Genomic DNA, 27,843 nt, shown 5'->3' on the forward strand with positions numbered 1-27,843 from the left:
CATAGATATCTGTGTGTCGTAACAATGAAATATTTGACTTTTTATTACTCGCAGGTCTGAAAAGTTAATGGGGGGGGTGAGGGGTGAGAGGTTGAGTTAAAAATTGAATGCTTCTAGAATGGTCTAGAATGTTCCTAAAATAAATGCTTCAGATCACAATGTTCTTCAATACTATCTCATAAAATTCAGAAGCCAACAACAAAGTATCTTTCAAAAATAAAATGAAAAATTATCTTTGAGAAAGTCTGACCTAATCGAATATGATGAAAATACCAACACGTGATATATACCTAATTTTCCCATTCTTTATCTTAAATGTAGTTTTTTACTTTATTCATTTCCTTTGGTTTTTTCTAGTTTCATTTGCATTTCTATTATCTCATTCTTACTGTTATTCAAACCAAAATGAATTGCAAACTCATCGTCAAGTCACGTCAAACGGGCACATGGCTTTGATAGCTTTATCTTGAGTATCGTATTTACTCTAATATTCCCGCTTCTCTTGTAAGAATAATCCCGCCTCCCCAGTAATCCCGCATGCGGGATTAAAACATTTAATTGGCATTTGCTATTCTTTACACATTTTGTATGGGTTGAAAATCAAAGATTTAAACTGATGCTTGGAGTGATAAGTCTCACAGCATAAAAATACGTTTGATTCTTTGACTTCGTACTACTGTCTATAAAGCACAATATCTGCTTTGTCTTGTCTGTTAAAATAAATATCCCACCCCCCATTTAATTTTAACCCCCCATACATGTTGAAATTGCATATTTTTTTCTCCGATTTGCCACAATCATGTTTAAGAGACTTTTTTGTTGAAGCGGTATCCTCAAATTAGACTTCAAGGCATTGAAAAAATAATCCCGCTTCTCCAATATACCCGCCTCTCGAATAATCCCGCCTTTTTTGTTAGGTTGAAACGCTAATCCCGCAGCAGGAATATTAGAGTAAATACGGTATTTTTCATGTGTCTATCAGCTGATTTGATTGTATAAAAGGTTGTTTTTTCTTTAATGTTCTTATTGTAATTTTGGATTTAATAATTGAATTTTTAACAACTTACTTAAATGACGGAACGTGTAATTAATTGATTTGCTGCAAAAATGTTTTTGAGTTTAAGTTTGAGTTTGAAGGCATGTTTAACATGTATACTGTGCTCTTTAGATTAGTTAGGGGCAGCCCCCATAGCTGATGTGGCTTTGCTTTGAGACCAATTGGATCGTGCATCAGTTTCAATAGAAGGCTGAAGCAAAACACATTCAAGCAAAAAAGGTTCCAGAAAATTCAAGAAAATCAATGCAAATATCATTTCTGGACTGGTTCTAGAAAAGTAAAAAAACCAATGAACTTATCATTAAGGGCAGGGATGGATTTACGAAGTAAAGATTGAGGGCACCCTTCAGGTGCCTTAAGGAAAATGGAAAAAATTTGGAGGATCAAATTTTTAACTTTAACATAAGGAGATTAGAAAAAAATAATGTAAAATACTTATATTGTTTAATTTCAATTGAATTACTGAGGATTATAGATTATCTTTGGTCTAGCCAAATCAAAGCAAAATTGACCAAGGACACAAAAATATTGGAGAAAGTGTGTGGAGTGTCGCGCCCCTCTCCAGGAACGTCTCCGTCCATAGAGGTGTAATATCAGGTATCCGTAATTTCGGACGATAAGCCTCTAAAAGTTATCGTCCGTAATTTCTAAATGTTTTTGAAAGAATTGTCCCATTATTCTATCCCCCTCCCTCTTCATTTTAGTTCAAGGATTGAAATCTGCCTTTAGGACTTGCAATTTAAGTATAACACCAAATAAGACGACTGTTCATTATCCACTCGTCTGTATTCTAGGAACAAAGTTCTTTTACAGGAAATTATTCATATGGATAAAGTGGGGTTTAGGTAAAAATCTTAACTAATGCAAGGATGCAAAATTTTGAGCTCGGCTTTTCTCAGAAGATTCTAGATAGAAGATTACAAAAAGAGAACTCCGAGAAGAGTTCAACTATGCTGCTTTATGCCCAAAAGACGTTCACGTTTAATGTTTTCCATTTTACAGATGAGTAGATAATGACCAGCCTTCGATAAGTTGCAAAAAATTTCAAAATCGAGCCACCAGAATCGTCACAGACAGTCCCTATGTAACGTCGGCTTTACCTTTGATTAAGAATCTTGGCTGGCTCACTATAAAAGAACTGATTGATTTTGAAGCCAGCAAGACGGTCTATGACTTTTGAACACTCTTGCCTCTGATTAGTTGAGAAACCTCTTTCAAAGTGTATCTGAAACTATAGACTGTCAGTTGAGGAACTTGACACCTGGTCTTAGATTACTTTTACTGAAAACAGCTTCTGGTCAGAAATCATTTGCTTATAGAGGGGCTAAGGTCTGGAATGACCTGGATAGTGGTGTCAAAGCATCATCATCCTTCTGCCCATTTCAAAGGGAAAATAAAACCCAAATAATAAGCAACTAAGACTCAGCTCGTTTTTCTTATCTTTATTTTATCTATAATCGTCGTGAACAAGATTACTTTATACTTAGTTGTTAGTAGATTTTATTTTGCATGGCTCCTTGTAAAGCAGTATGTTATAATAATGAGTGAATTACCATGGATAAAAAGGTTAAAATGAAATAAAAAGTGAAATTTTTCTGCAACCACATTCATGCTCCCTTAACACAAGCAAATAATTTTAATTTACAAATCTTCAAAGTAAACCAAAGCTACATTTGATTCAAATTGTGGATATTGATGATTGATACTAAACATTTTACTGGTAAAAAAGTAATCATCTTCAGTTTTATCTACAAAAAAAAGTGACGACGATTTAAACCTCTAATAAAGATGTTTGTCCTTTCCCGTCCCAATCCTTGCCAAATAAAGCTAAGTTGTTTAGGGGTTTTCTGAAGAATTAAATTCTGGTACAAAGACCGACAATGCACCTTCTCTACCAATTAAATGTTAGTTGTAGATATAAATATTATTGCTACCTGAATAGAAATCCATTCGATCACGCAGAACCCCCTTTTTTAGAATAAAGCAACAATTTTTGGAGAGAAAAAGAAGTGTGCAAAATAGAACATTAAAAAAGTTACTTCTAGTGTGACAAGACTCTTGGCAGACTTAATTTACTGTTTGACTTTGCAAAGAATTTTTTCTGGCAAAAAATGTAAAAATGGCTTTGACAAAAGTAAACATTTTGAAACATATCATCTAAGAGTGTCAAACAAAAAGCTTTAGTATACAGTGATAAATTGATATACGAATGTCTTGAAAGCATTCATTCAACCCAGAGCAATTATCCTTTATTATTGCAGATACCGTTCGTGGTCACAGAAAAACTGATAAATTTTTTTAAGGATCTTGAATTAATAGTTAATTTAAATGTATTAATGAATGTTACTTGGAAAGGATTTGCAGGAAAACAAGAACAATAGTATTCAAAGACTGTTAGTCTGTAGCAAACTGATCCCTTAATATTATACAAAATGTTAATATTTTAATAAACAACCGCGAAAGTCTCCTTTCTCGGCAAAAAACAAATCCCACTTATCTCCAATCGCAGCAGAGAAGAAAAAGAACGACTTCAATTGGTTTAGTGGAAAACCTTGTCATAATATTGAAATCTTTTTCTAGAAAACCTTAGCCAAAAATCAATATAAAAAATCCTAAAGCCTCAAAACTGATGTCGAAATAGCGATTGGGTGAATGAGTGGGGCTATTAACCATCGCAAAAGATAACGTGTCCAATGAACAATATGTAGTTCTTTCATGAAAGGATGCTTCAACTATCGTAAAAGTTTTCTGGTAAACCTTTCGTAAATGTTTGTTCTGAAAAATTATATGAATATTTATTAATCTACTCATATATCTCTGTATAAAAGATAAAGTAGAGGAGAGAGAGAGAGAGAGAGAGAGAGAGAGAGAGAGAGAGAGAGAGAGAGAGAGAGAGAGAGAGAGAGAGAGAGAGAGAGAGAGAGAGAGAGAGAGAGAGAGAGAGAGAGAGAGAGAGAGAGAGAGAGAGAGAGAGAGCTCCAGATATTTGCTAGTAGTCGTGTTAAGCAGAAATGCGATGTGAAACAGAATTGCATAATTAATATTTTGCTTTACAGGACAAACACTCGCTTTTTCAAGCGATTTCATATCTTGATGTACTTTTCTAGATTTAAATTTTGTATTATATTGCAAACATTAGCAATAACCATTCACTGGGTGTTTTCAGGTTTCAAGCAGAAATAACATTTGTTCTAAAGAAGAGTTATGTTTGAGACATGGTTTTAAAAATAGGTTATCTACAGTACTAGCACAGCAGTGTTTCATAGGTAGCTTTGCTCCTTAATTAGCAAAGTATATTTGTATTTTTGCATTCTTATTTGCTACCTAGCGTCAGGTTTTTTAGGACAGCGAGAAGCTGTGCAAATCAAGCAGTGGCCTGGTCCTTCCTCTCGATGTGACCACATCTCGTGATTCTTACGCCTGAAATTGAAATGTCAGGAGCTTGAACCACAGATTCTTGGACCTGTAGTCAACGACCCCAACTACTGAGCCATCCTCGCACTTATAAGGCGAAATATAAACCGTAAATCGGTCCCCACTCAAAAAAGCCCCCTCGAATAGGCCCCCACCATAGAACTACAAATTGTCAATAAGTCCCCCTCGAATAAGCCCCCACTGCTACCGTAAATCCTCGAATTTGCCCCCTCAATTTTTTTTATTATTGTTATCTGAGGTTGCCTTTGGTAATTTATTGAATTACTATGAAAACTCATACTTTTGGTAATAATTAATTAAACGTTAATAAAGAATTCCTACTAAAATATACTAGGTTTTTAAATAATGTCTTCTTAATGCCCACAATAATTTTATAAGCCCCCCTCGAATAAGCCCCCATCCAAAAATATCAAAAATAAATAAGCCTCTTGGGGATGGGGCTAATTCGAGGATTCGTGATAGTTCTTAAATGTGACGTCACAAAAAAATTATTTTTAGAATTATTTTAATTTTGACCACATAACATAAATAGAAAAAGCCATGAAATACTAAATATGTAAAAGTAAGCAAAATATGCAAAAATCGGTTAAGATATGGTCAAAAACGATTTGATGCTTGCTAGCGGATTACTGTTAATTTGCTTCTGTTTATAAAGTCATAAACAGAGACCAATTACAATGATTTCATGGGGAACGCGCCTGGTCTCAAGTCGCCTAATGGCACCAAACTTTTTACACCTTCAACTGGTTTTGCATATTTAGAGGCAGGCACGCTGGAGCCAGGGAGCTGGGTGGGCTGCAGCCCCCCTCACTTTATCGCCAAAAACGATATCAAAGATTATGGCGGCAAACAACGTAAGGAGCCCCCCCCACTTTACTAGAACCCCCACCCTTAAGTGTGCCCCGGCGACTCTATGAGGTATTTCATAATTCTCTTTCATGTTATGAGATCCAAATTCAAAATTTCAGAAAACAAATTTTTGTGAAGTCATCAGTTAAAAACTCTATTATGAAAATTGTACATTGATTGCATTGTATTGTAATATTATACACTTTCTCATTGACTGGGGCATAAAGTATAGGCATCAAGTATTTATATATTTTTAGGTGTAAGGCCTTAGAACTGACAATGACTATTTCAGGGTTGTAAGTGTAATCAGGAGATGAAGAAAGACCACAAAGTGCGGAAAGTCGGTTCAATTCAAGAGAACTAGAGAAGGATAAGGAGGAAGGAGCTGGAAAAGAAAAGTTTAGAGAACGTGTTTAGGACAATTAACATTCAGCACAGTGTTAATAACCTTAAAAAACAATGATACAGGATTGAATCCTCGTCAGAAATATATTGCACCAGAACAACAAAAATTAGCCTTGAGCATCTGAAAATGTGTTCGTGAATTTTTAGTCAATTTTTTGCCTTTTTTCAATGACTACAAAGTAAAGATCAAGGACGCAGCCTCTGTTCATTTATGATAAAGAAAATGTTCCGTCGTCGAGGAAAGCTCGACGATAATTCCTCTCAAGAAATTAAAAACCAAGGCTTCGATCCTTTGCAGCTTACCGAGTTGCTCTCTTTGCCAACTGCATAATTAAAAAGTGTCCGTAAATTGATTAGGTGCTACACGAAATGAGCAAAGGGGTGACTTTTGGCCCAATCATCTAAAATGTTTCTTTTCGATCTGCTTTAAAAAACATCAAAAACCAAGCTCACAACAAGGGTTGCCGAAAGTTGGTGGTGATGAAAATTGGCCAAAGACCTTTAGGTTTAGGGCGCTCTCAAGGTTTCCAGTTTATGAAAGAGATTAGTAAGACATGACAAAATTGTGCAACTTTTTAACGATTGCAAGGTGAATGCAAAGAATATTCTAAAATCAATTTTAAAGTAATCTAAAGGCAAGATAAAATAAGGACATTGTCAATCTTGCTAAAGGGCATTGTCGCCAAATATTTTCAGCTCGCTTCGCGCGCAAAGGTACTCCCGAGCCTCTCGGCGGCACTATACAAAAGTAAGCCAGAAAATCATATCTATATAAATGAAGCCTGGTTTTATGTAACACTCTTTTTAAAAATAATAGAATGATGTTATTCCTTCTGCTCTCAAGATCTTTGTCAAACAGATAGCGCCATTTATGGGACTCAGTTCCAAACGAAATAAGTACTCCCTAACTTTACAAAAATTAAAAAAAAAATCTCAGAATTTTCGTCGTTCAGTACTTTTTTTCTTTACAAGAAATAGGTATGCAACATAAATTATATTTTATTTGAATTATACTTAGCGTTGGTAGTTTAAAATAGTTGGCTTTTTTCGTTTGAATATAGCTGCAGATTTTACCAACTTTGAATCAAGAAAGAAAAAACAGTAAGTTCAGAGGAGTTAATTCCAAAAAATTTGTTTTAATGCAAAGGAGGATTGGGTCCAGCCTTTCTTGATAGTTGATGTTGGGGTGAAAGGAATTTCAAGTTTGACTTTAGTCTTGGTTCAAAGTATTTTTATTGGTGTTGCCTTCATTTCCGAGGGTCTTTAGGGTGTAGCAATGCAAAATATTCCTAGGGGCCACGCACCCAGAACACCGACCCTGTCTCCCTTGACAGGGCCTTCACCTACAACCAGGCTTCGTCATTGGCTAAACGACGAATCTTAATCTGTTCCAGTAGCAAACTTTGACACCCCAAGGTGCCCTTTCTGCCGGTCCTGCCCCCGCCGCATCACGAAGCCTGGCGCCTCTGTTTTAGAACATAATACATATTTATGACAATATCAGCCTTCCTCTTGTTGTATATGATATACCCTGGGTTCCAGAGCGTCAGTGTCGAGGAAATAGGGGGTTACTCTCCCGCAACCCCCTATTTCCTCGCCGCCCTATTTCCTCGACATTTACTTTGTTTTATTATCAATGATTGTTTATTATGCCTCTGATCGAGATGTCGGATCGAGATTAATATGGCGGGAAAGTTGTGTGGAGGAATAGGCCCATGAAACCTTTTCTAAATTTAAAATGATTGGTGATAAGTCAATATTTTGTCTTCTTTTTAATTTTGATGTTTCAAATTGACTCTACGACCACCCTAGGCCTCTGCAGCAAGGCATGGCTTTCAAAGAAGCGGAAGAATTTGAGAAACTTCTTGAAAGTTCTGATGTTTATAAACCCAAAGATCTGGCTTCAGGACTGTTTCGAGATGCTGGTAAGGCTTTGTTGTCGTAAAGATTGTATATGAAACGTCAAAGTTTAGTATTTTTAAGTATTCTCTGTTACGGGCAATTTCACATTTGCCAAAATTGGATCAAAGAATTGGAATTTTCATGTTAAAATAAGCCTGTTTCGAAAATTTAATGTTGTTTAGCCTGTCAAACAGAGAATTAACCTATTTTCAAAATTTAGCTTTTCCTATACATTTCAATGAAATTTCCTGCTGCAGTGAAAATTTTTGAAATTTTTTCACTACAACAGCGATTTCCGGTCAAATCTGTAGAGATGTAAATTGACGTAACTCGCGACTGAACGATCCAAACAACAAATTTTTAATTTAAACTAATTTCAAGATGAAGATTTCAAATATGAAGTCCAATTTTCATCAGTCATGACTGACGGGGCTTCTGTGCATAAATAATTTTAAAATGAAAATGAAATTTTAAGAAAGGTCTGTACATATACAAAATCGATGACCTCAACCGGGAATGAAGAAAATAAAGTACACAACCATTTATATCTCTGAGGTAACCCTCCGCAAAGTACAGGGGCCTCACCAAAGGGAGGTTGGTTATGGGGTCTTATCTTGTAGTACAATAGAGTTCTTAAGTGATGACGTCACAAAAATATATTTTTAGAATTTTTGAATTTGGTTCCCATAGCCTGAAAGAGCATCATGAAATACCTCTAAATTTGCAAAATCAGTCAAATGTGTTACGAACTGGCTGATATATGGTCACATGTGTATTGGCTCTTTTCCCATTGAACCTCTGTATTTTGGTCTCTGTGCATAACTTTATGAACAGAGCCAAAATAACAGTGATTCGTTAGCAAACTTCAAATCTTTCATTAGCCATATCTCAACCGATTTTAGACATATTTGACTAATTTTGCATACCTGGACTTATTTCATGGTGATCTTTTATGTTATGTGGTTAAAATTCAAAAATTCTAAAAATAGGTTTTTGGTGACGTCACACTTTAGAACTCTATTGTAGCAGTGTAACAATCGTAACCATGACAATGTAATGTATGAACGTTTTGATAACAGCTGAACTTCCAGGGTGTAATCCATGTAAATCTCAGGCCAGATACACATCAATAGGCATTAGAAATACAATGGGAAGTCAGTAGTCCACGCTGGATATTTCCAGTGTAAGATACATGGATTCCACACTGGCTGAACTTTTGAATAATGGCACTAAAAGCCTTAAGAAGTGAGACACCCATTTTTGTCACAAAACTGATACCCCTCTAGTACCCCTCTGAAAGACTTTTTGGCTTTGCCCCTGGTCATATTGCTTGCATACTCAAGGGTGCAAAACATGTACAGTTTTGGTTATGCCTAGCTGCAACCAAGATCAAAGAACCAGCTGCAATCGGCAAGCAAAGGCAATCATAATTTTGAGCTGAAAGCAGTGATACTTGACTCTAGTATGATAAACAAAACATTATTGATTTTGATGGCCAGCTGCAAGTTCAAGAAATCCAGCTTTCTGGCATATCAATCTCAACAAAGCATGCTTTGATGAACTGTGCATTTTCATGCATAAACAACTATTTTTTTAAAAGAAGTGTGAATACCAACCAGGCTGCAGAACTTGGCAAGTGCACACACAAATTTTTATTGTTTAGGAGTGCACATTTAGATTGAGTTGTGGTCATAAAAATGTTGTCTAAATTTTTTCAATTCAGCTATGAGCAAAATTTCAAAATGACAAAAAATTTCAAGATAGAAAGAGAACTATACCATTTAAATTCGTAGACTGAACCAGACAGTGTTTTCAAGCAAACCAGAACGAGTTTGCAAAATAATAAATGCATACACATTTCAAGTGGAGGATTGCAAACTGAAAAATTTGGCTATGCACACTTGATATCTTCCTGAAATTAGACCAACTCAGCATACTGGAATTCTAATAGTAACATAGCAAAGCTTTGCAAGATATGTACCATGATTTTTCAGGATTAAGCTAAAATTTATGATTCAATTTGATTGATTTGGCATGGAATGAACCATAAAGTTGATTTGTGTTCCAGTTTTAATTTGTTTATTATTTTAGCTTCATAGCATAGTAATATAAAATAGTAATATTGATGTTTTTTTGAGGTTTTAAAAATTATTTTCACTCATTACTTCATTTAAAGGATGCCATATCAATCAGATCAATTTTCAGGTCCTGTACAATGTGAAATTTTGTATCATTTTTGAATAAGACAGTATAAATCTCATATTGAATAAAACACTCTAATAAAAGCTTCCCTTTAACATATTGAAAATTGAGTTTAAGCATGTGTTTAGCATAAAATTAAGTTTTCATATTTTTATTACTTAGTTATTAGGTCTTTGAATTATTTATCAAATATTCTTTCATGCAAAGAAAAATATTGGGAAAGATTCCCCAGATTCCCCAGTTACAAAAAATATATATCTTCCAACGTTGAATCACTACCTTTTTAAGTACAGCTGTTCAAACCTAAACAAAATTGATAAATACGAGTAATATCTGTTAGAGAGGATGTTGATGTATCATGCCTTTTCAGCAACAGGCACTAAGACAGTTGAAAGGTAGGTTGGCAAAGCCAAGCAAAAGTGAAGGGGTTTGTAGTTTGTTATTTCATCCTTCATTGTTGATTAGAAAGAATATTAAAAGAATATATCTTGAAAGAAGCTAGGTTTTCTTATCTATTTCACAAAATAAAACCCAAAGCTAACTGTAAAAAGTAGCTAAGCCATAAATATAAGTACAACAGAGCTTTGAATAAATGTGAGGTTCAACTCTCTGTTTGAAACTTGATGTTATAGCTAGGAAGCATGCTGAAGGCAGAAAAATACATTCAATGTGGGCTTAAGCATACCAAGAAGTTGTAAGAACTCAACAAATCTTGACAGGACTAAAAAACAATGAATGCAGACATTTTTCTGAGAACGACACTTTTTTCTGATGTTTTACACAAAATTATGTTTTCTTCCTAAAATTTTGGACAGGCTGGCCTTGGCTTTGTGCCTCCTCAGCTATAAAGTGTTTAATGAGAATTGATGCAATGTAAACATGGAACAGAACAATTCTACCTTTTAGGTTATATGTTTATTTACATTTTGCAATGAATGTCCTTAACACTATAATCATTTAGGCAGTGCTATGCAACATGTGTTGCTTGATGATTGCATTAAGCATTGAACTTGAAGTTGCACCTTTCTATTTTTTGCACCAGGGCCCATGTAACAGGGGAGATGTAACAGAGGACCATGGCCAACCCACTACCTTGCTTAGTGAAATATTAACATCAGCTCAAGTTGTTTATATAGATGAATCTATAGATTACAAGAAACAAATTGAACCAAAATACACAAGTAAAACAGTGCCAGCAAAACTTTTGCCACAATTGGGGTTACACAAACTTTCTTTACATTCCTGGCCCCTCCTGGCTGGAAAGCATTTATGTTTAGTTAAATAAAGAAAAAATGCTTATCATTAATCTTCTATAAATTTGCCTTGAATGATCACCAAAAATTTTTTTTGTCCTGATGATGTTGATGAGACAGGGCTGCTATTTGCATCCCTACCAAGCGAATTGTAGCATACGGAGGATTGTCAAAAAAATCATTATTCATTTCAGATCGCTAATAACAACTGAAGTTGACCATGTCCTACAATACAGATCTTGGAAATGGTTTTGAAAAAAGCAAACATTTTACAAAATATTAACTAGAAGCTTTTTCGTCTGACACTCCTCAGAGCATAAAACGTCAGAATGAAGATCCGAAAGCCAAAATGGAAAATATATACGCAGTTGTGGATCGAAATAGGGATTTATTAGAAATCTAAACTGCACGCTGAACTGGAAAAACTCAAAACGATCTTCTTGGACAACGGCTATCCTGAAGACGTCATTTTATCTTATACTAAGGAGAAGAAGTTTTTCGGCTGTTCAAAAGTTTGGTCCGCAAAAGTGCCCAGTTTATTTGAAACTACCATGGATTGGTAACACTTCCTTGCGATTCCAGAGTCAGATTAGGCAAGCCATAACAAAATGTTTCTTTCCTGTCAATTCTTGGTATTGTATACAGCACTAGGAGAGCCCTTCCATCCATTCAAAAGGATTGCATTCCTACCAACCAAAAAAGTTCTACGTAGGACGCATAACCCAAAGATTGGAGGATATGATAAAACAGCATGTTCCTTCCAACATAAGAAACGAACTGCCTCTCAAAGAAAACAGCCTCCTCGATCCTCGATCTTGGTATATATTTTTCATCGTATTCTTTTGGACCTTCATTCTGACGTTTATGCTCCGAGGAGCGTCAGACAAAAACGCTTTCAGCTAATATGTTGTAAAATGTTTGATTTTTTCAAAGCCATTTTCAAGTTCTGTGCCGCCAAGAAATTGAAAACAGATCACACAATAAATTTTTTACAATCTTGAAAATTTATCCAACCAGGTACACATATTATGGCCTTTGATATTTGACAAGCAAGTTTGCCATATAGGTTTTATGGGTACTAAGAATCTTTGCTCATTTAATATCAATATTCTTGTTTTGCTTTTCTTTATCTTTATCCACTAATATTTTTATTTGAGTTTCTTTGATAAAGATCTTTGCCAAATTTTTAGATTAAATAGTCGATTAAATAAAACTTGCTCTTAATAGGCTTTTATAGGATCCTGTACCCCAAAAATATTCATTGTTCAGGAAATAAAAATGAAATCTAATTCAAGCTCAAAGATTGGTACCATTGAGAGTTTTCACTGAAACCGAGGTTTAGTTATTTTGAAGGATTTACTTTGAGATTTTCCAGCAAATTGATTAGGTGAATCATTTCCCCAGTAGTCTACGAGAAACATAAATTTCCATGATAACTGCCAAACTACATGAAAAACTTGCTTTGTTTGACATGTGATGTATAAGAATCAAGTTACTCTACTGTTGCTGATCATGTTTTGGCTTACAGTTGAAATCTCTGGCTTATACATGTTGCTAAGAGAGATTGAGATGAATCTCTCTCTAAGTATTGCCTCTACCTGTAGTCAACAAGGTTGAGAATATTTTTTAAGCATAGCACTATTTTTATATTTATTCAGTGTGGCTACTCATGAAACAAAATTTACTTACGATTGTTATTAAGAATATTTGCAGAAAAATTCAGACTGTCTCTTTTAAAGAAGCACCTGAAAGCAACCTTGTAGGAGACCCAATTTATCTTTGCTAAACTTAGAACTATTCCCTGTCTGTTTTGTCACTGTACATCTTTGCGCATGCTTTATGTCTACATGGATGGAGTTTATCTCATTCAGTAAAATACTTCTATTCTTCAACCTTTCTAGCATTAGCCAAGCCTTATAGAATGAACAAAATTTACATGCTGTTTTCTATTTCTTTTTAAGATGAAGATGCTATGCTTGAAATCTCAAAAGCAGTTGCTCGACTCCCAGTTCTACCAATATTGTCAGAATGCGCAGGGGGGTCACCATATGACTCGACTGAAAGGGGTAAGGGACATGAAATTTCAAAGGAAATCGAATCTCTTCAAGAACAAGCTAAATCATTTTCAAGTCATTTTTTGATAGAAATTTGTGACTTGTCCATCAGTTCAGAATATGTCGGCAATGCCATTCTATTTATGATCCAGGAGCACAAAAACCCGGGAGAGTCGTTTGAGGCGAGTGGTATTGACAAACTGATAACAACTTTTAACGAATTGGCTCAGAAGAAACAAATATGCAAAGAAGTAGTATCTGAAGTTATTCTGAGATCCAAGAGAATAATCCCACTTGAAGTTCTTATGCCTCTGACTGAGGTAGGATTGCTTTCTTTAAGCAAATATCTTGCCACATCTTTGGATGCAGGAGATGGCAATATGCTAAGTGAGGAGCGACTTTCTGCTCTGCATAAGGACCTTGAGTGTTTTCTCTGCAGAAGTGGCTCGACAGAGTACGTTAGATTACCAGGTAATGAAATATTGTGTTTCATTATGTCTTTAACGGCTCTAAATCCTAATGCTTTAGGCGTTGCAAACAATGTTCAGAAAACTGTGAATGCAATGATTTGCCAAATCATCGAAGAACACGATTTTAAGGAACTTTTTGCTAAAAATGAAAGGGAATCTTTGGTCGCAAAACTGGCAGACATGGATAATTCTGAAAAACATCATATCACTGCGAGGGTGGACTTTTTCATGCAACTTGTCGAGACCTTTCTAAAGATGGGACAAAATCAAACGATAAACAATGCTTTTTTGTCACACTCCGAGTGGGTCTTCGCTAGAATGACTGAGAATACAATTACCTCTCTACAAGCAATGATGCTTTATGTAGATGACAAGGATTTAATCTCAATCATTACTACATCGATGCGTGAAAGTAACTGTAACTTTCAGAGGCTACTCTCGTTTATTTCTGTATGGCTTATATCTTCAGAGAGTGCGCCAGACGTCTTTTCAAAAACTCTTACAAATCTTCTAGTTGATTCAATCGATTTGAAACAAATGTCTCTGGTTAAGGTTACCTTGCTAGTTGCAAGACATTGCACTTTACATAATCATTGTGGCTTTCCATCGTACTCGAAATGGCTTCAAAACACACTGAAGGATGTATTATTGGTAAATAATCGAGACTCGTTTATGACGTATCTTAGATGTTTAAACGATTTGCTACCTGTAGAAACAAGAGATTTTCTAAAGGTACATTTGACTTTAGGCTTTGAAGTCCCAGCTATTGCAAAACATTTGTTTAATGACTATTGTGGTATTGCCAAGACAAGACTCTGCGACTTAAAGGCAAAGCCAACGCAGAATGTTGTACAATTCATTCACGTGAACAAGGAATTTGATTCAGGTGCCTTGAAGGACGTGGGGATTTCTGTGGGTCAATACGCGGTCAACGGGAAGATCCCGAAGGCTGTTTTCGAAATGAGCGTGTTTCAAAAGAATTATTTCCTGAGCTCTTTTCTGCCCGCTTTATTGAACCCTGAAGCTCTGCACAATGACCAGAATCGCAAAAAGTTCGTAGAAGAGCTCAAAAGGGCAGGGAAGATACCAAACAAAATATACCAGACTTACGAACGAGCATGTGAAGATTTTAACATAAAAAATACCTTCAACGATGTCACTCGAAGTCTTAGCGAGCTTGCTGATATAGTAGTTAAGAAAATTAATGAACTGCCTCAAATCATTGTCAGCAATCAACAGATTGAGCAGCAGAAACACCGGAGAGTTGCCATTCAAACATATCTGGCATCTTTGTCAGCACATTTAAAACACTTTGAAGATGTTTGCGAGGAAAGAGGGAGTGAAGATATTTTAGCCTCTTTGTTCAAGGGTAATTTTGCAGATGCTCTGCTTGATGAGATTTGTCATTCATTCGCTATGAGCTCAGATCCCAAAGCATTTGCGAGCTGTAAATGGATAAAATGGGTGCTTCAAATAACAACTGATGGCGATGACTTATTAGCACACTTAAAATCACGAATCTTGAAACTACTGGAAAGTGATATTTCTGTGCTAAAATCATACCATCTACAAGCCATTGCTTGTATTGTTTCTACACTTCAAAGCATCGAAAACCAGCCAGTGGATCTAAGGGAATCGTTTTTGAAGCAGGCTGTGCATTCTTCATTAGGATTGCAAGAAAATGAAATAGCATTACGAAGAGTTTGTCAGGCTTTTGAGTTTGTCTCGTATCTTCTGTTTTTCTGTTCTTTGATTTCAAACGAAGTGATTGTTGCTGATGACAACTTGACCAGTGATGTTTGCATTGTTAATGATGCTATATTGTTGCCAAAGTCAATCATAGATATTTGGATGATGGTAACAAACAGGTTGAAGACATCTGTCGGTGCCATAGAAGGCTCACTCGAAGCTCCATTGAAAGATTCGGTTACTGAATTGAAAGAAACTTTGGAATTTGCCGAATCGGTCCAGCTGTTAAACCCTTATAAAGCTACTGTTGCAAACTACCAATTTGATCTAAGGGCATGGCTTAGATTCGAACTTCAGATAGATGACAACAAAGATTATGTTCCACTGTTTTTGAAAGAAACCTTATTTCGCAGCATCATTGATGCCAATAGGGCTAAAGACCAGACCAGTGATCGTTTAAGTCCAATGTTTATCGCTAAATCAATCGTCAACTGCATATTGAACCGTCAAAGAACAGATGCATTTAATATAGTGTCCATATGCAAGGAAACGCATGCTTGTCGAGGATTCTCAGATACCTTTGTATTGGCAAAGGGTAAAATGCAAACCAAGGCCGCCCATGGCGTTTTGTGTTGCAAAGCGGAGTGCAGTTTTCACAGAAATGGAGCAATTGATCATCCTTGCAGCACACCGAACTCACTTTTGTGTTTCCTCAGATCCTTATGCAAGGAGATTGAAATGCATACAGTTGAAGAAGATGTCAGTTCTGATAACAAATCGTGGTTCCTCGATGCTTTATCAAGCTGGTTAAATGAGCTAAAAAATCAAGGTCAAGATGGAGCTACTGACAGCTACAAAGCCAGGATTTCTCCTCAGCAAATTTATCATCTTGGTACCCTTCTAGATATCCTGCCGTGTCATTTATTGTTTACTAATTCTCATATTGGCCCTCCGCCCTTCCTCTGCTTAGAAGACCTCGTTGCTTTGATAAACGACATTGCTTTATACTACCGCGAACATAAATTTTATCTGCCTTTGGGTTTCTTTATCCGGATTCTCAACGCTCTGACAAGCTACAGCATTCAAATGTATTCAAATGGCGCACCGAGGGAAGATGTCTTTGCAATGGTTGATAATTTTGTTGTATGTTGCCCTGTTTTCAGCATCTCCCTTGCGAATTATTTTAATAACCCCGTTGCTGCAAAGCCAATCAGGGCTCTTATAGCCCTTGGTAGCAAGGGCCTTGAGGAAATGTCTCACTTGAAAGCTGCACTTCAAAGTGACGATTTGCGTTTAATTTTCACCAGCAGAGTAATCACAGTACCAGTGCAAGCTATTTCCATTTTCATTAATTGGCGAGAAGCTCCTTACGAACAGAAAGAGCTTTTGCTATTGAGAATTCTTGACTTGTCACCAGAGATTCAGCAAATTATCCTCGAGTGTTTGTTTACAAATCTTCTTACGTTACTTATCGATGGGAAGTTACAGAATGGCTCTGATGAATACTGCTTGCCTGTAGTCAAGTTGATCAAAAAGATTCCTAAACAATGTTTTGTACTAATTGATGATATTTTATCAGACAACAAATCACATGGAGTTGGAGACTTGCGTGATATTTTCGTTACAAGGCATGAGCGACAACTATTTCCAATGGTTTTTATAAAAATATTAGCGCAGATGGATCCTCTATATATGAAACATTTATTATCTTTGGAAAATTCAAAGCTTTGTGTTCTAAAATGCATCAAGGTGAGCACGCTACTTGCGAAAGATCACGGCCTTCAAGAAAATGAAAGCTTGTGTGTCAGTCCCTTTGACGTAACATTTGTCAAAGAGCTTGGACTGGTAGAAAATGCTGTACAGTATGGAAGGTAGCATGGATTTGCTCGCATCCAGGTAAATTTGCTCGCATCACGTTTTGGAATGTAAAACGGTGATAAGGAAGATAATTTGTTGATTCGGAAGAAACGTATTTCATTTACAGCAGGACGAAGAAACGCACGACTAGAGAGGGGAAATGTCGAGGCAGCATTATGAATGGTAACATCAGGGGATGTATTGTTGAACACTCTCTGGAAGAGTAGTTACATCAAACATTGATACAGCTTCTTTCATGGAAGAAACGTTACAGTTATACTTTTAGAAAAACTTTTCATGTGTGAAGAATTGCAGACGAGAAATGGATGTTAATTTTCTTTCTCATTACACTTCTTACAATATCTCACAAAAATGTACTTGGAACAGCAAGCAATCGGTGTTATGCGTTTATATTTTTATTTAATTTCCCGAAATATAAATCCTTTCATCCCCTTCCTTTCAGAACAATGTTGATAGTTTAGGAAAATATCATATAAGTCACACGTAGAACCGTATGTTATGATCTCCCACGTTGATTCAGAGAAAGGTAACATTGTTGTACTCAGAAGGAGAAGGGGATGACAGAAGTTGCTCTTAAAAACTAAAGTCAGTGTTCCAAAACTTTAAGCAGGGGTTGTATGTAGTCCAAAGCTTCGGCCATATCAAATTATTCTCTAAGTAATACCCTTATTTCTGTCCCAAAGCTAAAGCTTTTAGTCAACCAGTCTCTTTCAAGGCTACCAGACAACCCTTAATGAACTGCCGTCAAAAGATTTGGTTAAATGGATTTACATGATGATCATAGCTATCCATGAATGACGTGTTGTAAAGATTTCCTGGATGTCGGTTGGTATAATTTTTCAGTCAATTAATAGCTCTGGCATTTAATTTTGGTGCAGACAGACGGAACTAAGCTTTGGTTTTGCAGAAAAAATCCATAATTCGGAATAAATTCTATTAAGGTTTAAAGTAACTTTTTAAATAAGTAATTGACAGCTCTTAATAAATTCTCCCAAAATATCTTATAATTATATAAACACACACAGCAGATGAATTTGAGAAGAAGCATATTTGTATTAATTTCTAATATGAGGGCGACCACACACGTGTTTGTAATTTAATGTTGAAACCCATCCATTGGTATTTTTATCTTCGACAACGAAGTTCTTTCGAGCCTATTTAACAACCACTTTTCTTGTAAATCTATAAGTTTAATTTTTAGGAATGGAGACATTTGTTCCAGAACTTAGGACAATTGACAATGTATTATGGCAATGTATCACAGTAAAAACCCGCGTGTAGGAATCTACTTTTTTAGAGTTTGGCAAACAGGCTCTTGTATTATGGTGTACTTATTGACAGTTTAGGCCAAATAGGTTCTTAGTTAGGCTCCTAATTTAAACAAAGTAGATATTGTCATTGACCATAAGAAAATAGCATTAAATCTAGTCTGTTCTTCGTTCTAAATATTTATTAGTGTACCAATGTTGCCAAATGTCCACCAACAATTGATCAATGATACAGTACTTTATATAAATAACACAAATAATTCTTTCATAATAACAGGTCAAGTTTAACGTACATTGTGCTTTTTGAGTTTTATTTTAACAATTAGATATTCTGTCACCTTTTTGTTTTTGGTAGAAAAGCATATAAATTAAATGGTGAAACCCCAAATATAAGAACGTCGGAAATGTTTTCGCTTAAAGGCAATCTGTCTCGTTGTGGATTGGTTAACGAGAACAATAGCTGGAACAATAGCCTAAACACGATTCCAGCGCTCCGCCATATTTTTTACAATGCAATAAATTAAAGGGGGACTGGAAACAATAAAAAATCACTTTGTTCTTATAATCAATCAACGTCGTGACAGATTGCCTTTAAACAGGTTCTTATTTTTTTGAGTATTAAAAAGCAAATTTCTGCCAGAAGTTTCTTAAATATGTAGGTTTCTACACGCTGGTTTTTACTGCATCGTATGTTTCATATTAATGGCCAAAACATATTAATGCAATGATAGGATCTAAATGACAATGACTGAGCATATGAAATAATACAAGAAATAAGGCTTTATGTTGAAAATAACTACCCAAGTCTATTTCATTCAAAGGAGGCTCTATTGAAAAACGTCTGTCACGTAATTCTCAACAAAGCTTCTCTTATAAAGACAAGTTTTTCTTAGTTTTTTCTATTCGAATTGAAGACAATTTTTAGCCAAATATGGGGGATGAGTTTCGATTTGTAGAAATGGTTCTGATAAGGGTATAGTTTATTAGAGAACTGCAGCACTAAACTGGTCAAATTTAAGAATGAATAAAAAACAACACCTAACATAACACCTAATTAAATTTGTTAATTCAATGGAAGTGATATCCTAAAGTAGGTCTTTGTATTGATGCGATAGACTACCAAAAGTGATGATTTATAAAAAAGCCAATTTTTCTATGTTTTTCTATTCTTTTTTATGTTTTTACGGTTACATGGAAACAATTTACATTTACGAATGATCAGGAAAGGTTTGGAAGAATAAAGAAAAGTCTCTCAAAAGTTTAATTTATGAAATTTCGAATTTCAAAACCTGTAGCTTTAGAAATCCTATTACAACTGTATTTATACTCCCAGAGCTATAATTCATGCAGCTTCATATATTATCACTTTCCTCAAATTTTTGATGGATATAGTCAATATTTCGCTTTTCCATCCATCACTATTTATTTCGTAGTGGGAGAGATCGCATCAACTAGTTGCGGATAATCTGATCTACGTTGGCCTAGATCAAGTTTTTCTGCAGCTGAGAGCTACCTCTTCAATGAGCTAGTGTTTGGATAGTGCAACTAAGAGGATATCATGTGTCTATAGTATCAAATTCTTTGCTAAGATATCAATTATGCAGTTATTACTTGCTTCTTCACTTTTAACTAGACATAATGAATATTTTAAAAAATGCTGTTTTGCAACAATTTTTCTTTATGCTGATGGATATAATCGCGAAGCAAATAATTGTTGGCACAATTTTGCATAAACTGTACTGCTGCAGCTTCTTCAAGTAACTTTGATAAAAATCCCAAGTTGCTTGATGGTCAACAACTGGTAATTGTAAATTTTAGGCCTATTTTCTACAAAGTTTCTCTGACAATCGAAGTTTTCCATCGTTTTGATGCAATGGTGATTTGATCAGTTAATGTGGTAGATAGTTTGAGTTTTAAGAGTGATGTCATTTTAAGAATCGAATAGAATCATGTGTCCAAACAAAACATGAAGTTTGATGTCCGGTTAATCTTATAGGTTTTATAACTTCCATTCAACGGTAATTCTTTGTCAGTTTAAAACAGATGACCTCTAACAAACTAGACACCTTTTCTGTTAAGAGACAATACAGCTTTTATTTCTCAGATCTGAATTAAAAAACTGGCAAAGATTTTCATGACCACTAAAACACCGCACCTCACAGAGGCTAATATAGTTATTAGAGCGGAGAGAAGAGATTGCTAAATAGCTCAGCCACACATGATACAATGATGGAGAAAAGTGAATGACCTTTGAAAGAAAGAAAGATTTCCCAGTGTCAATACTGACCTTGATGAAAAGAGGAAAATAAGCAAATACTTAAAAGGGTACACAAAATTTATGATTTATCTTTTTGTATATTGTAGTTTAATGCACACGGTGATTATATGCAAATATCAAATATTTTCTGGCATATTTGGTTACCCATTTCAAGTATCAGACATGGTAGAATATCTCCACTACATTCGGTCTTTCCAGTTAAACCAGAGGAGATCAAAGGTCTATTACGACTAAGATTGGTAGTTGTAGGAAGAAAAAAAATCCAACACACATACTTGTTTATTTGGAATCTTCTTGAAATCTTTTGTTATGTTTCATTATTTCGTTGTTTATTTTCTTTTGCCATGCCTATAAAAAAATAAGATTGTATTAAAAACTATATGACTTAAATATGCTCTAAGTTCACAGTCGTATTTCAGCTTAAAGGCCGAAACTTTGAATTCGTCATACAATAAGTCAATAACGTAAAGTTTTATATGGGCGTTCTAGCTAAAGTCACTCCGTTTGTAATTATCCATTTCGTTACTTTTTCCAGGCCAAAGCAAATCTCTTGGACGCAATTTGCTTGCTAATTTACCTTATCTTTGACGCGCTTGTGAGGGACGATTTGCAGGTCTGATTTAAGATTTTTGTAGCGATGTTAAATTTGTCGAAAAGATAGGTACCTCTCCATGAAATGTAATCAGATATGCCAAATTCTTCAATCAAAGTGGAAATTTTAATTTCACATGTATTTTCTCTTAAAGAAAAAGATGACAAAATCAATTAAACACGATATCAAACAAATTATTGCATTAATTAGTGTATTGCGTTTTGTTATCATTTCAATCTTTTAAAGAAATCTTAAGAAGTAAAAGTTGACAATGACTTTAATTTTATTTAAAAGCTATTTCAAATTCAGGGTTCCAAAAAATTGTGATATTAAAAAAAGTGCAAGGCAAAGATATATTGGCAAATGTTTAAAGAATTCCGTGATATGCAAATCGCCAGAAGAAAAAAAAAGATATGTTTGGATGATAAGAAGCAGAAATAGATTAGAGTAGTGTATTAATGTACTCGAAGCAAATTAATTCCAAAAACGGCTTTAGAACATAGCCATGGGTCACTGTCAGCAAAAATTATCAAGCAGATTTTAATTTGCTAAAAACGAAATGTTTGGATCTGATAGCGATCTGCCATGTTGTAAGGGGGCTATATTCAAAGCCTAGTACAGTTATCCATCCTCAACGGACAACTCCCTGCAACGGACATCTCTCTGCAACGAACATCACACTGCAAAGAACACCTCACATGATTAATACCTCTCTAAAGAAATCACTTCGCTAGACCAGGCATTTCCCTCTCCTTACAACGGACACAGTTTTTGCAACGAACACTCCGCTACGCGAACACATTTTCGAAATCGAACACTTTTCTTGCATCGGACACCTCCTTGCAACAAACACCTCCCAGCAACGGACATGAAACTATCGTCACACAGTTGTCAACTACATGGAGGTTCACCTGAATAGTAAAAACTATATTGATAAATATTTTTCGCAAAAGGACACTTCAAAGCAACGTAAAAACAGCCTTGTTGATAAAGAACAATTGTGGTCATATGTTTGTACCAGTAACTTCAAGCAACAAAACATGTTCAAGCAACAGACATTAAGGCCCTAGACGCACTGATTTCTGACATAAAACTCATTATCTTTGTCAAAGTGGAAATCGAGAATACTTTTTCAAGTTTGACAAAGACCATCCGATTTCCGCTTGGAAATTCAAGCGCGCTGCAGTTCTTATGTGAAGTGGTTGTTTGCTGTTAGGCATAATGTAATGTGGTTTAAAACAAAGAACAATTTGACACTAAGTATTTTGTAGCAACAGAAAAATGCGTTAATTGCTAATCATTTCCGTTTTCCAGAGCTCGTCCTGCTCTGGGGCAGGACGACGGAACCTTTAAGGGATTAGTGAATTTGGTTCAGTGGAAATTTGGGTGGGCGCAATGGAAAATCAGCATTTGTTTACTAACAGGATTAATCCATTTCTCTATTAACAATAGAGATTAAGTGTGTCAGAAGTTCTTCCTAAAATCTTGTCCGGTGCGTCTAGGGCCTAACTCTGGCCAACATCTGTCTGCTATTTGGAATTAAGCTGCACAGTAACAAACGTCTGTTAGACTTTAACGAACAAACGTCTGTTAATGACAGGTATTTCCAAGCAACTTATAAATTATTTTGCTGCAAAATTTATAAGAAAAGCTGGCAAAGCACAGACAAAGATCAACCTACTATAACGGACAAGACCCTGTTATTACAGGTTTTAATATAGAAATTATACAGATTGATATTTTTAGTATAATGAATTGCAGAAAATTTAGATACCAAAAGATTGTTAGATCCCTAACTCGTTCGTTACTTTTACTCCGATGAAACCCTGATGCATTTACGAAATATTAGTATTTATCTAATTTAATCTATCATAAAATGATATTTGACTAAATTAAATTCTCGTCGTCGCGTTGCTTTGTTCCTGCCTTTTTTGCATTATTTATAATTGCAAGATTCACAGAATCCGGCAGACAGCATATCCTATTTTTTTTTCTTCCTTACACAAATTGTCAGTTTCTTTCAAGCCAGTGAGATTGTTCATAGACATTAACCAATACATTTCCCGATAAGATATCAAGTACACGTTCTTTCTATAAGAAAATATTTTACAAGAAAGTTGTGCTCGGTTCCTCAAAAAGTAAAGAAAGTTCAGGGCTGGATTTTTGAAACCTAAGAAAGTTGAATAATTTAGATATTCTAAATTTCAAAGAAAATTGTGGTGTAAGAGTGAAATATTTCAACAATACAGTAATGTACTGAACAGGAAACCACGATTACAGTATGACGTTGAGGGGTTTTGAGAAATATAGCATATTTACAGCATTTCATCTTCTCCATCACTGCGCAGGCTTAGTATCGTAAAACTTTCCAATTTTACGTTAAGATAGTGTTAAGAAATTTTATTGCTGAAATTAGGAAATAGCTAAGAAAGTCTGAGGGCTGGGCTGAAAAGGACTTTCGTATAAAAAAACGTGTATGTCCTTACTTATCAAAAGGATATTTAAACGCAACATCTGACATTTTTCTATTAGATTTTCTTATATCAAAATCGATTTTATTTTTGACTAGTTTCAATTTCATGTAAACGTTAATTGTTGGTAACAATTTCTGCAACCACTGATAGCTTAAGTGTAGCGTTTCTCTTTTTTCAGACGATTTATGAGATTAAATCAGATTCTTGAGTTCTATTCAAAAGAATCTTGTCTCGTCTGGTTTCACTGTCATCTCATGTTTCTGAGTTAACCCCTTACGCATAATTTGTGACAAATCGCGTTAAAACTTTATTAAAAGCTGGAAAATATTTCCATCAGCGCAATAACTTGAAAAACCTAATTTTTGGAGACTTTAGTGGCTTTAATTTCAGAATTAACGATCTTTAACTTGTCTGGAATGTCAAATTAAATATCTCCTCCTTTAGAATGTTGAGTAAAAGTCTTGAGATTATAGAAAGGCAGATTAGATTTTTAGGTGAAAATAACGCGTTTATTTAAAAAAGCCTTACTTCAATTCTAACAAAAATACTAGTTTTTGCATGTTCATGAGAAATAAAATACGTTAAATGGTCTGAAATGAATGTAAGTGCTTCAATGTCTTTGCAAAAATCGAATACTCTCGAAACATTTTTACAACGTTTTTCGCATAAGTTTAAAGAATGATTCAAATGAAATGAACGATTCAGTAACCAAATCTAGTCTTCTTGATTTAAACAGTAAACAGTTCTTGATCTTAACAGCATTTGATATCAGAGGAAATTTGCATCAAGTTGCGCCAGCATAAAACTCCTAATAAATCTAAGAACACGATTTTTGTTCGTTTGCCGAATCATATAAATTTGACCCGCTCTTTGAGTTAGCATTGTAGTTTGTTGATATAAATGCATTGGTTTCGATGTTTGAATTGGTTAGGTGTCTCATATAATTTGACACAGTTCTAAGATGAGTGATACTTAACAGCTAAAGAATGCAACCACGTTTTGACTCAAGATGGCCTATCAGACAATTTGAGGACTTTGAGGTAGACCTGATCTACAGAGGTCCTTCTAGGTCGTACTGGTCATCAAAATAAAAGAAATTTAAGACTTTGACTCCGGTACATTAACTCCTTGTTCAGCAGAGAATGCGTGCAGCGTTACAGATATTGCTCCTAAGAATAACAGACACTCACTAGCATCTTTGATACTAGAAGAAAGGAGCATACTTGATTGTTGCCTACTGATTTGTAAGGAAAGGTAAGCAGAAACTACAAATTGAAGCATTTACAATAAATTCTTCTCTTATCAAATGATTGTTTCCAGTGAACAGTGGTTTGATATTGAAGCTCTTCTTAAGAAAGTTTCTTGCATATCAATTTCTAAAAATTTCAACTAAAGAGAATAGGAGAATGGTCATGCTTAGTGATATTGTTGTGTGTTGGGCAGCCATCTTTGTGTTTAGGCCCATCTTTGTGTAAATACTTCCCGGTGGGTCATCTCAAACTATCAAGTGTAAGCAGCCGTGTCTGAGGGTCTAGAAAACTGACACTTATCTCTGATGTTTGATTCCAATATGATTTCCTATTTCTTTGAAACCAAAGAGAATTTATACCCTTTTTCCTGAAATCAAGTAACAGAAATAAAGCCAAACAAAGAGAAATTAGAAACTATATTAAGATTCCCATATCATACATACTGTTTTATATTTCCTTTGTCCTAGATATATGACAAAATTGAACCCCTTTCTCAGAAAGAATGAAGACACAGGTGCTTACAATTGACAATAAGGGTAGACCCGCCGGGAAATACTTTCACAGGCAAAACTTTTTGCTGACAAAGTTGGAAACTAGTCACCTGCCAGCTGATTTTCATAAGAATATGCTACTACATGCTACATACTAAATACTACATAGATATTGCCTGCAATCAAAACACAGTTCGGTGAAATCTTTTCTCATTATAAAGGGTTGACTGATGTGATAGAAAGTTTTAATCCAAAGTGACATTTTCGTATTATCTAAAGACAGATAATGTTTGACACAGGCTGTCGTGTAGACTTCATAAAGTCTTCAAACGTTTGATAAAGACACCCACATCTCTATTTAGCTTCAGATAACGGCTGGTCAATTTGCAACGAAACAAAACCTTTAAACAAGATATTTATTTTGAGCAGTATAAGGACACCACAAATCTTTGTTATTGCAGATCACTCTGTACCAGGCACATCAACCGAACATCATCTCAAACAAATGGAACTTTTATTGCCCATAATTATTCTCTTAAAACCTTAAAATCTTGAGGTCTTAAAATCTCATGGGCAAGACATGATTATGTTAAATTCCCATATCACATTGAAAAACAGCTTTTTATTAAAGGAAGCACAGTCAATACCAAATCAAATTTTCCATATCTTTTCAAAAGATACTGTTATCTTGATAGGACGTCATCTCAGGTTTCAAAAGAATCTTTTTTACAAGAAACCATGCCTAGAATAAGTGTTTTGTCTTTTGATTTGTTTTCTTGATTTTGATGATAAATAAGGCAAAATAGCTGTGAAAAGCAAAAACATGAATCAGAAGACTTTTTATTCTTTCTCTAAGAATTCAATCGTATGAAAATTTTTTTTCTTCTAAGCTTTAAAATACATTTTGAGCAGCTCCTTAAGATAAATGGTCATTTTAATGATCAATTTTGTAGAAGCGGTTTCATATAAATAATGGTGCGTAAGGTTAATTCTTTGGCTTAATGATTTTTCTGTATTACCAACTAAAACAGGAACAATTCACGGATTTCCTACACATGTCAGAGCTAGTTGAAAAACTGGCTGTTCTCAATAAAAACGGCCGTCATTGTGAATTCGAGTCTTAATGTGATTTGCAAATTTTGGCAGAATGAGAAAATCCTAGAAAACATCCATTTAATCTTGCCGAAAATTTAATCAGTTCAAAATATGAAAACAGCAAATATGAGAAAAAAGCAAGGTGAAAAGCTTAGACTCTATTCCAATATCTTACACGTTTCTGTTTAATGCTGGAATTTCTTCTATTAATGATAGCAAGTTCAATTTTAGAAAAATTGCAAAGATTGTATGGCGTTCTCCAAAGTACTGATTATTCTGTCTTGTGGCTTCAGCAACAATGACATCCATGGACACGAAGCCAATATCCAGGAACTGAAAACAAACACCATTTTACTGTTTTCCTCATGACATATTGTCTTTATTTCATAAGAGAGCTAATCTATGATTTAAAGTCACGTCCAAAGAAATATGAATTTTTGTGGGCCAAAATCTAGACTAATTAAATCCTTAGAAATGGGTTTCGCTTAGGGTGTACCCAACAAAACAACAGGGTTTTGTGTACTGTCGCACAAATCGCTTTCTCCAAATTCCTTAGCAGTCTCAACATGACTTTTTAGCCTTGTTTTGTGCTTATTGGCTGATTTGATTGTCAAACCAGAGGCCCGAACCAAGAGGGATTGTGACAGCGCCTACGGCTATCGGGACAAATGGATGCAATAGTAGCCCTTGAGTTCTACTGACTTTGGATTTAAAGCAGTGGTCAGTACACAACGCAACGATATTAATCAAAACACAGCCCAAAGACAACTCACTGAACGACGCTGCAATGCCGTCGCCCAGAATAAAGTTTCTGCTTAAAGCACTTGTGCTCCTGCTACTGTTTGTCTGTGGGAGTCAGTCATTATTGATGAACACACAGAAAAACTTTGAAACCTGCCTAGCCACGGGCCTGGATATCCTGCGTGAAACAAGAAATATTCAACGATTCAGAGCCACTTTTGATCTTGAAACGGTAAGTTATTGTACTGTAGCAACTTCTTCGGCATGCTTGGCGGGTTTCCTTAGTATCCGCGCGTCACAAAAAGAAGTAGTTGAGATTATGAACGATATGAAAGTGTCTATTTGCTTTTATAAAGCTCAGAAAGAATATTTTTGTAGTCTAAATAGACCGTAGAACTTTTGGAATCAATCATTGCTACTGAAGATTCAACATATTTGTATACAATTAAAAACAAAGCTC

At 35.2% G+C, this 27,843-nt stretch overlaps 1 protein-coding gene across 3 annotated transcripts; it reads left to right on the plus strand.

Annotated features, from left to right (window-relative positions):
* The first annotated feature begins 6,757 nt into the window (after positions 1-6,757).
* LOC135695458 (uncharacterized) lies at positions 6,758-27,433 on the plus strand. 3 transcript variants are annotated; one of them, XM_065214547.2, is made up of 3 exons: positions 6,758-7,671; positions 13,065-25,060; positions 26,874-27,433. In XM_065214547.2, exons 1-2 carry the CDS (start codon positions 7,575-7,577, stop codon positions 17,189-17,191), a joined length of 4,224 nt encoding a protein of 1,407 aa, XP_065070619.2. In that variant the 5' UTR covers positions 6,758-7,574; the 3' UTR covers positions 17,192-25,060; positions 26,874-27,433. The 3 variants fall into 3 exon arrangements, with proteins under 3 accessions (XP_065070619.2, XP_088965448.1, XP_088965452.1); XM_089109322.1 differs by having other exon boundaries at positions 27,221-27,433; XM_089109326.1 differs by having other exon boundaries at positions 27,262-27,433.
* The last annotated feature ends 410 nt before the right edge of the window (positions 27,434-27,843 follow it).

Source organism: Rhopilema esculentum, chromosome 2 (assembly GCF_057945365.1).
Source record: "Rhopilema esculentum isolate cy_ngs chromosome 2, ASM5794536v1, whole genome shotgun sequence".
Taxonomy (NCBI): domain Eukaryota; kingdom Metazoa; phylum Cnidaria; class Scyphozoa; order Rhizostomeae; family Rhizostomatidae; genus Rhopilema; species Rhopilema esculentum.